The following is a 12,125-nucleotide window of genomic DNA, read 5'->3' as shown; positions in this document are numbered from 1 at the left end:
AAGGAAAGGAAAGGAAAGGAAAGGAAAGGAAAGGAAAGGAAAGGAAAAGCAATAGGAAAAGCAATAGGAAAAGGAAAAGCAATAGGGAAAGGAAAAGCAATAGGGAAAGGAATAAAAGGAAAAAGAAGAGGAAAAGGACTGAAAGGAGAGCAATCACTGGTGGGTGTTGCGGCTCTACTGAAGGCTCAGCTGCATGCAGCCCAGCGGTGCTCTTTGTTTTCACTGGCTTTCCACCACCGTTCTCCCTCCTGTCCTTTCTCCCATTTTTATGGAGGCAGGTTAAAGAACAGCTGGGGTTCCTGCAGAGGGGGGTGGTAGCTGGGGCCAGATCCTGCCCTCCAGGTTGCCCCAGCACGGACACTATATTCCACAGGGTCCCCCAGACCATTGCTGATGCTTGGCACTGCCGGAGGCACCAGTGTGAGATAAAGACATCTCCAAAGAGAACGCACAAGCCTATGGAAAACACAATTCAAAAAGATCCTGGCTGCTGGAAACGGCCCCGGCTCCTGTCCTAAGCATGGAGAAAAAGATCCAGCCCACAGAAATCACCATCTGCGAGTAACTGTCTTGTATGGGTACACACACATGGGCACAGCGCTCATCCTTCCTGCCCACACACCCACATCACCCCTCATTCAGGGATGGCTCCAAAAAGAAAAGAAAAGAAGGAAAAAGAATCACCCATTTTTTTTCTTAAAGCCTTGAAGCCAGCTGCATTGCTGGGAATGATCAGTTTGGGGTGGAAAAGGTTGTTTCGGTTTTGGAGACGCTTTCAAATTTTCTTAGGCTAAAGAAAGACGTTTTGACATCAGCATTATTCTGAATGAGAGTACTGATTTTGGGTGACTTTTTTCCATTTCCCTTTTTTCTCTTTATGTGCAAGCAAACTGATGAAAACAGCATACACTGGCATTTTTTGACTTGGCATTTTTTTGCCCCATTTGTGAACCATCCAAAATCTTGACCAGCTGCAAGGCAGATGTGATACAAGCAAGCCCCTAAACATAAACATCTGACAGAAAGCTACTAAAATGCCCCAAATCAGGCACAGACTCACTCCTTGCACATCAGTACCAGTGCTTGTACAGAGCTCTCCCACAAACATCAGTGTCGGCAAACCTCTGGCTTTGGAGAGACAAATTTTCCCGGAGTTCCAGTAAAACATTGGAGTTGATGCATTTGTCTTCGGATTGGGATATTGCAGGTGTCTGGAGCAGAATCCAGACCACAATTGGTGGAGGCACCCAGGTTTCACTGAGCTGGAGCATTGCAGCCATGGGAGAACTCAGTGGACACTTTCACATCAGAAATGTCACCAAAAATGTGAAATTTGTCCCCCACCCACCCAAAAGAACTAAAGTTCTCAGACAGGCATTGGTCCGTGGATCTATTTTCAGAGGCCTTTTACTGAGATCTTGAATCTCTCTCCCCATGCAGGAGGGTAACTCGGAAGAAAAGCAGCAGGATGCCAAACGTGCTGCTCCTTCTCCTTGCAGTTTGGGGGATGGTTGGGTGGAGACCCCTCCATCCCAGAGGTTCTAGAAGCACAAACTCCCACAGCACCAACTCCACTACTTTTTAGAACCAGACTGGGTCCGATGCTGCCCTTGATCCCACTGCTCCATCCACCAACAACCAGCGCACCAAACCCCACGGAGATCCATCCTGAATCCCAGCATCAAGGGCTGTAATTTCTCTGTGTGGATGTTGTGTGCAGGCCAAATAACAGATGGTACAAAATAAAGAGTACGGGCAGATTGCTACAAAAATTATGCATGCCACCAGCGTGGCCAAGATGTGTGCCCGTGGGCACTGGGCTGGCGCAGCACACTGTCCCCATCCCTGGGACAGGCTGTGCGCCGGTGTCGCTCGTGCTCTTCAAAGCTCCGTAATGGGAGCAGCCTTTGCCGGCTGCAGAAGCAGACGCGTTGATGTCTCTGTCAGCCCCTGATACCATCACCCGTCAGCAGCTCCGAATACATTTGCAATTTTATCCCTAATGGAGAGAGTTTGCTCATTACCTGCTCTTTATCAGCCACGGGTAGCATGACTTCCCACAAAGGGGCATCGCTCTCTGGAGCTTATCTTCCTGCTTAAAGACCTGGCCTTTTACAAAACATCACAGAGTTCATCGGCTTTAGTAACCCAGCACCACTTACTTGATATACTCTGTGAAAGTGTTGTCGTCTCCACTGTACATGAGAGGAAACTGAGGCACGGGGTGAGCCGGGAGGGAAGTGTGGATGCTTGAAGAGCCAACCCATGGCAAAGCCACCCCTCACATCCCTTCGGCCACATTGTGGCACTGCATGTGGGGTACAAGGACCGAAGCCAAGCCCTCTGGCCCCAGATTTTAGGGCTCCCTGTGCTGACACCCATACCAGACCTCAGTTCTCCTGCCTGGATGGGGCCAAGCGGCCGCTTCTCCCAGTTCCTGCTCTCCGTGCTCCCCTGGCAGTGCTGCATTTGGAGCACCCGTAGCGAGAGGGGATTAGCCCTGCCTGTGCCATAAGAAACAGAAAATGTTGCAATTTGCTTTTCCTTCCTTCCCTCCTCCCCCAATATTTTGTCATTCATGTTTCTTCTTGCTCATCTGCAAGCAAGGAACCCCTGGCGAGGCCCGGCAAGGCCCCTCACACAGCCAGCGCTGGTTTCTCCTGCGCGGGGATTTTCTGGCTCCATCTTCCGTGGGACTGTACTGAGCCCCAGGGGACACAAAGACCCCAAAGGGTGGGGGTCTTGGTGATTTCTGTATGTGTATGTTTGCCTCACGTTTGGGTGGAGAAAATAAAGAGCGATGACCATAGAGGTTCAGAGCAAAGCCAGGATGGCGGGTCCAGGTCTCTCCTTGTGCTTTCTGAAGGCTCAAGCCACTCCTTAGGCTCCCGAGCGGGGATCAGTGGGGCACCCCTGCTTCCCCAAGGTCAGCAATTCCCCCCACCCCAAATTCACAGGGACACCATATTCTACACAAGAGATGCTGGAGGAAATAAGTGCACGGTTTGGTCAGGGCAGCGTGGTCCTGCAGGGCAGAGCTTTTAAGCTAAACCCGGGGGACAAGAAGGTGAAGGAAAGGACAAGCACTGATCCCCAAGGAGTGGGACACAAAGTGGTACCTGCCAGGGAAAGGGAAACAGAAGCATCCCTGCAGCATCCCTGCCCACGTCTTGCCCATTGCAGCTGACATGGACGGAGGTCACTGTACGTGCTCTTGCGGTGCAGCATCGCCAGCCCCATTGCAGCTGCTTGACCGGAGCCAAGCAAACCACTCCAGGCCTTAATTTTGCTGCCTGCAAAATGCATTGAACTGCACTGAATCAGTTTTAAATTATTTCTGGACCTCGCTTGCACTCCAAAAGCCACAGTGCTTAAAAGAGCTATAGTGCATACCCCTAACCAAACATATAACTTAAGATAGATAACAATATAATTCCTGGAATCCTAATTGTGTCCGTGTAAATATGCATTTTTTGTTTTTCTTTAATACATACATATTTTTTAAAAAAGTCTTTATTTCAGCGGGAGCCCCATCTTTTTAAAACATTCAGTGTCCCCTCCTTTCAACACAAGACAATCCAGGTTGCTTTTTGTTTCGCTATTCCTTAACAACCCCCAAAATGTTCTAAAATCCATCATCCATTTTGCCTGTCCACCCCTTCCTGGGTTTAAATCTTGCTGGAGATGATCTATATCATTTGAGGTATTAACGAGATTTTGAATTTCCGTTTAATCAGCAAATCTTGCCACTCGATTGCCACAGTCCTGTGCGGAGGAGCCATTAATAAATTCACTCTCAGGCGGCGGCGGCTGAAACGTGCCGCCGGCTCGCTGCTCTCCGGCCGCCCCGCTGCAGCCCCGTGCTGCTTGCCGGTCGCCTGTTTGCCGATTGCACCCACCCAGCTTTGCTTTCGGCTGCGGACAGATGGTCCAGAGGAGGATTTTTTTTTTTGCTCCCTTTTTGAGCAGTGTTTGAAGGCAGAGGCTGACCCCATCCCCTCTCCGCTGCCTTTCATGCTGTGCAGGTAGAAAGCAACAGCCAAAAGCACATCCTGGATTGATCGGAATTCAAACATCCTTATTTCGATGCTGAGCCATGGGCTCGTACCTCGCTCGTGGCAGCTCAGCTCCGAAAAGGGAGCTGGGGCTGAGCCGTGCCCGCGCGTGGAGCTCTGGCTAGGACGGATCAAAGCCTTCCACAGCACTCCAGGGTGGAGGGCTGCGTGCTGAAAATCCTCGGGGAATTAGGCAGCATGGAGGGAAAATTCTCCCCTAAATACCGAACCCGGCTGGGGTGCTCCTGCTGTGGCACCTGTGGGAAAAACAGCCAACCGCAAAACTGCACCCCAAAGTCTGGATGGGAGGGACAGGTTGTGTCCCAAATTTGTGGGGATCTGGAAAGCCCCAGCCCTTTTGGTTGGATTTTTTAAATTTTCCTCTTAATTTTTTGTTTTCGTCGCAAGGCAATGGCCTCGCTGGTGATGTGCAAAGACTTTGTGCGGGGAGACTGAGGTGACTGGGGGAGTTGGGGGGGGGTTCTGTGCAGGATTTTTGGTTCCTGTACACCCAGGCATTGCTGCAGGGCTGCTGGCAGAGGCAAGGTGCCATGTCCAGTACGTGCAGAGGGGACAGGGACAGTCCTAGAGCAGGAGAAGGGAGCCTGGGCCCTGCTGCTGGCCTTCTCCCGTCTCCAGCCATCCCTCCCCTTCCTCTGCTTTGTTCACCGGGTGCTTAAAAACCAAGCAGAGATGGCGAAAAGCCTGCAACTTCAGGCCTGCGATTTGCAGCATTTGGAGCAGCGTGGTGGCTCGAGGGATTCCCACCCTGTCAGCTCAGGGACTGAGCGGCCCAGAAATCTGCCGCTGCTCAGGCCCGTCCAGGTCCCACAAGCCCCAGACCCACGTTTTGTCCCAATTGTGGTATTTGCTCAGGAACCCGCACAGAAGCCCCCAGGGTGGGTGTGTGGCAGAGCCCCCGCGGTGGCCCCAGCCTCTCTGGAGGTGACAGCTCCCCTCTCCACAGCGCAAGCTGCCCGGCCCTGCAACTGAGCAGAATGAGAAAATATTGGATTTGTTTTCTGGAGGAAAAAAAAAATCCAATATTCTGTCTGCAATCCCAGACTCTGCGCCTGGTTATGGCAGGAAAATGCTGTAAATCTCCCCTTTCCCCACCAGCAGGGGAAGAAAGATGAATTCTCTTTTAATATTCTTATTTTCTCTCCTGGTTTAAGCCCCATCATTTTGCAGGCAGCGCTGCAATCTCTTTGTTGACCAGGGTTTAAACCTGCTCTCCCGGCTCCCCCGACCCCAGGAAGTCTGCCTCGCACACCCTGCCCAGCAGCTCTCAGGCAGCGGCAATGAGATTTTAATAGATGTATTTTCAAATTAGTTCTGGGCCTTTCAAGACTTATCAGTTAAATGAGGTTTTTCAAATTGATTCAAAGGTCACTGCGAGAGTTTTCTCTTCTCTGTTATCTCTCCCTTATGGTTTCAGTGGCGATTGACAGGACAGAGGAAAAAAAAAAACAAAAACGCCCCCGCGTCGTACGCCCAGAAAAAAAAACAAAAATCCACCCCAAATGGGCACCCCCCAAAAAAATGACAGCCGAGAGGTGGCTGCACGCAAAGCCCTGGGCTCGGCTTTGCCCCCCCCCCCCCCCCCCCCCCCCGGGCAGGGCGGAGAGGAGCCCGGGGGGGCCGAGGGGTTTTGGGGTTGGGGTGCGGGGTGGTGCTGGGGGGGTGTCCGGGGTGCGCAGCTGCCCCCGGCGGAGCGGGGAGCACACTTCCTCGTGGGGAAGGGGAGAGAAGGCAGATTTAATATTTAACCGACGGGAGGTTTATTGGCCCCTTCTGACGCGCAGATTAGGAGCAAACAGAAAAATAGCTGCGGGCGGAGCGAGGCGGCCCCGGCGCGCTGATAAGGGAGGCGGCGCGGTGCGGGGCGCGGTGCGGTGCGGCGCCGTGCGGGGCGGTGCGGGATGCGGGGCTGGGTGCGGGATGCGGGACGCGGGGCAGAATGCGGGGCGCGGTGTGAGGCGCGCAGCGGCCGCCCCCGCGGAGCTGGAGGCGCCGGTCCCGGCTGGTGCCGGCAGGCGGGTCCGAGCCGGCGGAGGGAAGGTGCTGTTATTAGCGCCTGACCTCCCAAGTGAAAATAAGAATAAATAACGCTAAAAGAGGGGTTTCCCTGGGGGAAATGGATTTCTTCTCCTTCTTACTTTCTTTTATTTTCCTTTCGTTTTCTTTTCCTCTTTCCTTTTATTTTTATATTTTTTCTTTTTCTTGTTCTTGTTCTTTTAAATTTTATTTTAATTTTCTTCTTCTTCTTCGTCTCTTTCTCTTCCTCTTTCTTTTTCTTCTTCTTTCTTTTCTTCTTCTTCTGCTCCTTTTTCTTCTTCTACTTATTTTTCTTCTCCTTCTCTTTTTTCTTTCATTTTTTCTTTTTTCTTTTTTCTTCTTTTTCTTCCTCTTCCTCTTCTTCTTCTTCTTCTTTTTTTTTTTTTCTTCTTCTTTTTCTTCCTCTTTTTTTTCTTCTTCTTCTTCTCCTTTTTTTTCTTTTTTTTTTTATAAGCGGGTGTTCGGCCCATGGCGGGGGCTGGAAGGTGCGGAGCGGCCCCGGCTGCACCCCTTCACAGCCGTTTTCCCCCGCTTTACAGCAGCGAAATAAATCGCTCCGGTGCCACGGAGGAGCCCCGCTGCCAGGGGGCTTCTCTCCCCCGCGCCTCGGGGAGGGCTCCGCGCTCCCCGCCCGGGGCCGCTGCCTCGGGGGCGTCGCGGTTGGGCCGAAGTCGTTGGAGTGAAGCTGAAATTGAAACAAAACTCGGCCGATGTTCCCCTGTTCCCCCAGGTTTTCCGTAGCGTGTCCCTTTGTGCTGGCGGTTCGGAGTGCTAGCTCGCGGTATTAATTAGCGGCATTAATGATCGGCGTTGCCAAAGCTCACGGGCATATGCTGGCCCTTTGCTTCGGCCCAGTCCCACGCTGCTGCCTTCGGGGTTTTCGTTCGTCGGGGTGCTTTTGTTTTTTGGAATAGCGACACCCGGTCGGGTAGGGACGGAGAATCGGTCAGGGAGAGCAGGTGAGAAAGTAGGAAGAAAAGAAAAGAAAAGAAAAGAAAAGAAAAAAAAAAAAAAAAAAAAAAAAGAAAAGAAAAGAAAAAAAAAAAAAGATAAAAGAAAAAGGGAATTAAACAAAAATAAAGGGACAAGAAATATATTTTAAAAATGGCAAAGGGAGAGGGAAAGAAACGTAGAAGCAAAAGACGAAAACGAAAACGCGTCCGGGCAGCGCTCAGCGAAGCTCACGGCCCGCAGCGAGCGGCGGTTCCGTCCCGGCGCCCCCGGGGCAGCTCAACCGGGGGCGTTTGGGCCGGGAGGGGCCGTGCCGGGGACCCACTCGGGACCGCGCTGCCACCGGGCCGGGCGACCCCGGCTGCTCTCGGCTGGCCTCGAATCCCAGCCGCAGCTCAAAGCCCTGGTGCGAGCTGATGAATTTCACGCGTGTTCCTGCGTTCCCGCGGGGCAAGGCGAAAACCACGGGCCGATGGTTTCTGGCCAAGTTTAGCACAAATGGACAGGGAGCTAAAGGGCCACAACGAGGTCTTGGCTCTCCCAGGTGCTAACCACGGGAGGATTCCCTAATCCTGCGTGCAGGAATAAACCCGTGGTGGGGACGGGGTGTCCACCGCGGGTATGCAGGAGCGGGGGCTCCTACAGGGCACCCATGGTCACGCAGGGTGGGAGGGCACCCACCGGCTGTCAGCATGCGAGGATGGGAGAGCACCCACGGAGACGCGTGATGGGGGGACTCCCACTGCCCTCCGCGGACATGCGGGGACCCAGCTGAGCCCACGAGAACGGATCCACTTCCTTGCACGGAGCCGTGGGGCCTCCTTCTCCCCCCGAGGATCACGGGTGTGTGTGTGGGGGGGGGGGGTCACGAAGTTTGCAGAGCTGCATCTGGACCGGGAGGGGGGACACACACACGGGGACACAATGCGGCGGTGACAGCGGGTGGCCGAGATGGATGGCCCGAGGGGACGGGACGGGCACCGCCAGCTGCTGCCCAGATGCTTCCCCCTGGAGCACCCCTATTTCAAGGAGCCCCCGGGGGGGAGCGGAGCCACAGCCCCCCCCGGCACCGGAGGGAGCGGTGCGGGGCCGTTGGGGGCCGCAGCCCCCTACCTCCCACCCCCATCCCCGCTGAGGCTCTGCCCGGGCCCCGGCTGAATAATTAATGGTTCATCTGCGCACGGGGCGGCGAGAGGGGGAATTGGAGTGGAAAGAGGAGAAAAGCAGCAATTGCCATATCGAGGGGCCTGGCGTGTTTATCGATCCGCGATTTACTGCCTCGGACTAATACACCGGGTGGGCTCCTGAACACGGTGAATGGCCTGGGCCCCCCTGTTGGACACCCCCCACCCCCCCCCCCGTTCTGTTTGCACCGGGGGGACGAGGCCGGCCCCTGCCAGGCTGCTGCCGGGAGGTAGTCGCGGCCCTACGGCCCTTCCAGCGCCGGCGGGGTGGGAAGAAGCGAGCAGGATCGAGCCGCGGTCCCGGAACGGCCGGGCTGGGGGAGGGGGGGGGGGGATCGCTGGCTCCCGGCGCGCCCCCTCCCCTATAAGCGCCTTTTCCATGGGCGTGGGGCCGAGCCGCGGCCGCGCCGTCGACGAACGTCGGTGGCGGCCGTGGGGTCCCGCTCCCCTGGCGGCCTCCACCGGCCTCGTTTCCCGGCGGGACAAAGCCAGCCCGGGGAGCCCCGCGCCTCTCGAGCCTCCGCCCGGCCTTCCGGAGCGCCCGTCGGAGGGCAAGAGCTACGAGGGGTGGGGGGGGTAGGGGGGAACGAAACGAAACCGGGCCCCAGCGGGGCGGCAGCGGGGCCGGGAGCCGGGAACAAAGCGGGGAGAGCCGCGGGGAGGCCGGGGTTGTGGGGAGGCCCGGGATTACGTGGAGGCCCGGGATTACGTGGAGGCCGGGCCGGGGGATCCTCCGTGGGGCGGCCGGTGGGGCGAGAGCCACGGCCCGGTCCAGTCGGGGTCGCCGGCGTTTGGCAGAGGCGAGTTCCTCGCGGGGTGCGTTGTATTTTATTGTCCTCGCAGAAAGCATGGAATTGAACCCCCGTCCCTACGAAATTTGGATTTTCTATTTCCGGAAATACCGTCCCTTGGCGCAAAGCGCCTCTGGGACCCAGGGAAACGCGGCGTAAAGAATTAAAAACCATTTTAGGGAAAATAAATCTCCCCCGACAGCTCGGGGACGACCGGAGCGATGGAAGCGGGGGCAGAACCCGACTCCCCCGGCCTTCGCCGCACCGGGCCGGGCCGAGAGGCACGGAGCTCCCGCAGCCTCCCCGAGCCGGGGATTCATGTCCACCCTCACAACCACGGGTATTATTTCAAATTTTGGCGAGCCAGGAGGCAGCCACCCGCCGCTCAATTAGCCCGAACAACGGGGGCATTAAACGGCCGATCGCGGCAGTGTTTAAATCTTTATTTACCAGAACCTTGTAAAGCCAGGAACAATTTGCATTCTATTAACTGCTTTTCAATAGGGCATCGACTGGAACTAAAAGATGCCACTACCCTGCCCTAATTAAAGAGCAACTGAATTACACTAAATACATATGAACGCTGCTCTCCACCATAAATAACGGCCGGCTCCTCGCCGTGCACAGCCCCCAGCGGGCCGGACTCTGCCCGGTCCCTCCGGGAGCTGCGATCTCCGCAATGTTCCCCCATCCCCGGGTGGTGGCAGCCCCCGGCCACCCCCGCCTGGCCCCGCGGAGCCCTGGAGCGGTTCTGTCGGGACCGGTGCGGAGGAGCGGGGATGCGGGAGGGTGGCGGGGGGGGCTCTGACACCTCCTCCAGCTCTCCTGCCCTTTCGTCCGCGCACGGACACCGTGACCCCTCCGAGCCCCCGCACCACAGAAAACGCATTTTTTTGTACATGTGTGTGTGTATTTTTTTTTCGTTTCTTCCTGCAGCAAATGCACGTCCCTCGGCCCAGCGCCGGGTTGAGGCCGAACGAGCCTCGCCGGCTGGTGGGGGGTGCGCGGAGCCTCCGTGCGCTCCGCACCCGCGGTGCCTCCACGGGGCAGTCCCCGATCCCCCCGGGCGGTTCTCCTGCGGGCAGCGCTTGCGGTGCCCCGGGGAGAGGAGCGCAGCCCCGGATGTCTCTCCCTGATTTTCGCCGTCCCCCCTCCCCTTGTCCCCCCTCCCCCCGCAGCAGCACGGCTTCCCCGGTGCGAGCCCTCGGTAACGGAGCCCGGACTGGAGCCCGCCCGCAGGGCAGCCGGGGCTGCGGGGACACAGCGGCGGTGCCAAGCGCGACACGGCCCCGCCGGTGGCTCTTCGGGGAGCGGGGGGGGGGGGGGGGGGGGGGGGGGGGGGGGAACGGGGCCGGTGCAGCGGTTGGGACCGCACGGGAAACGACCCCCAGGGGGAGAGTAAGCCCACCGGAGGACAGTGCCAGGAGCACCCGGCTCCTGCCGCTTCCGAGCGCCTGCCGTCTCCCGCTGTCAGGAACAGGCCCGGGGCGGAGGGTTGCGATAAGGAGAATTTCCATCCTTGTCTTCGTAAGGCTCAGTAACCCCCGTCCCGTCCCCGACCCGGCTCCCCGCTACCCGGGGCGCTCCTTGGAGGGGTCCCTACGCGTGTCCGTCCCCTCGCACCCCCGCCGTGCCCTACCTGCGAGCCTGAGCGCCGACATCCTCTGAAATTCCGGCTCCTGCAACCATTTCCACATCCTCCGGAAAGTCTCCCGGCCCGACTTGAGCTTACTCCAGGGCTTGGGGTTCCGCAGCAGGTCCGAGAGGGTCCCTTGCGAGCGGCACAAGATCCTCTGCGCAAAGATCGCCTGCGGGATGCTGTAGCGCTTCAGCTCGGCCGTGATCCTCTGAGCCACCTCCTTGGTGTTGATCTCCTCCACCTGCCCGGAGGCTCCGGGCTGCGAGCCGGCGGCCGAGGCCTGGCGCTCCCGCTCGCCCAGGAGCGAGCCCCCGGGCTGGGCGTGAGGGTGGCCGTGCGGGTGCATCCCGTTGAGCGGGGGCATCATGGCCGAGCTGGGGGCCGCCAGCCCCCTCGCCAGGTGCTCCTCGCCCCGGGACAGCATCGCGGCGTGCGAGTCGAAGCCGTTGGGCGAGAGCATCTTCTCGTTGGGCAAGTGGCCGCCGGGGCCGTAGGGAGCCAGCGGCTGCTGGGCATTGTGCAGGCTGCCCAGCCCGTTGGGGAGCGGCGAGAGGGGCTGCCCCATGGCCGGCATGTCTTTGGGGTAGTGGCTGTAGAGGTTGCCCATGGAGGCGAGGCTCCGCTCGTCGCGCATGAGGGTGAAGCTGCCGCTCACGTTGCCGGCGAGGCGCTGGTGCGGGTGGTGGTGGTGGTGGTGGTGGTGCGGGTGGTGGAACTTCTCCGACACGGTGGAGATGGGCGGCAGGTGCTGCAGGGGGGTCAGCGTGGTGTAGGTGCTGCTCAGGCTCATGCCGGACGGCGACTCGCAGGACATGCTCATGGCGGGGTGCAGCGGGGCGGCCAGGCTGTGCTCGGCGCGGTAGTCGCCCCCCTCCAGGATGGAGGCCATGCCCGACACCATGGCGGGCCGGCCGTGCGGCACCAGGTTGCGGTGCGAGCCCTGCCGCCCGTGCGCCGGGCTCAGCAGCTCGCCGGGCTGCGAGTGCGGGACGCCGTGCAGGCTGCCCAGGTTCTCCATCGCCAGCTCCATGGTGGCCGCCGGGCTCTGCCGCTGTCCTCGCCCGCTCGCTCGCTGCCTTCCTCCCCCAGCCCCGCCGCCGCCTCCGCCGCCTCCTCCTCCTCCTCCTCCTCCTCTTCCTCCTTCTCCTCCTCCTCCTCCTCCTCCACCGCCCCCCCCCCTCCCCGCGCCGGCTGCCCGGATTAATTCAGACTCCGCGCTGCGGGGATCGATCTCCCTCGCCCCGCGCTCAGGCCGGCATGCCGCGCCGCCCCAGCCCGGCCTCGGGGCGCTGCCGGCTCTGCGCTGCCGGCTCTGCGCTGCGCTGCGCGGGGGCTGCGCGGAGCGGAGCGGGGCGCGGGGCGTGCGCTCGGGGCGGCTGCGGCGCGCCTCGGCCGCCGGCTCCCGGCAGCCTCGCTCTGGGCCGCGGCGTGACGTCAGCGCCGCCCC

The 12,125-nt window shown here is 58.7% G+C and overlaps 1 protein-coding gene across 1 annotated transcript in view; it reads right to left on the bottom strand.

Annotated features, from left to right (window-relative positions):
- ONECUT3 (one cut homeobox 3) overlaps positions 1 to 11,800 on the bottom strand; it is a 19,633-nt gene extending 7,833 nt beyond the window's left edge. The window contains exon 1 of the mRNA XM_035348109.1: positions 10,679 to 11,800. Coding sequence (XP_035204000.1) covers positions 10,679 to 11,708 — 1,030 coding nt within the window. The 5' untranslated portion in view covers positions 11,709 to 11,800. The remainder of the gene's footprint in view (positions 1 to 10,678) is intronic.
- Positions 11,801 to 12,125: the final 325 nt, after the last annotated feature.

This window comes from Oxyura jamaicensis, chromosome 28, assembly GCF_011077185.1.
Source record: "Oxyura jamaicensis isolate SHBP4307 breed ruddy duck chromosome 28, BPBGC_Ojam_1.0, whole genome shotgun sequence".
NCBI classification, from domain to species: domain Eukaryota; kingdom Metazoa; phylum Chordata; class Aves; order Anseriformes; family Anatidae; genus Oxyura; species Oxyura jamaicensis.
This window is presented reverse-complemented; position numbering and strand designations above follow the sequence as displayed.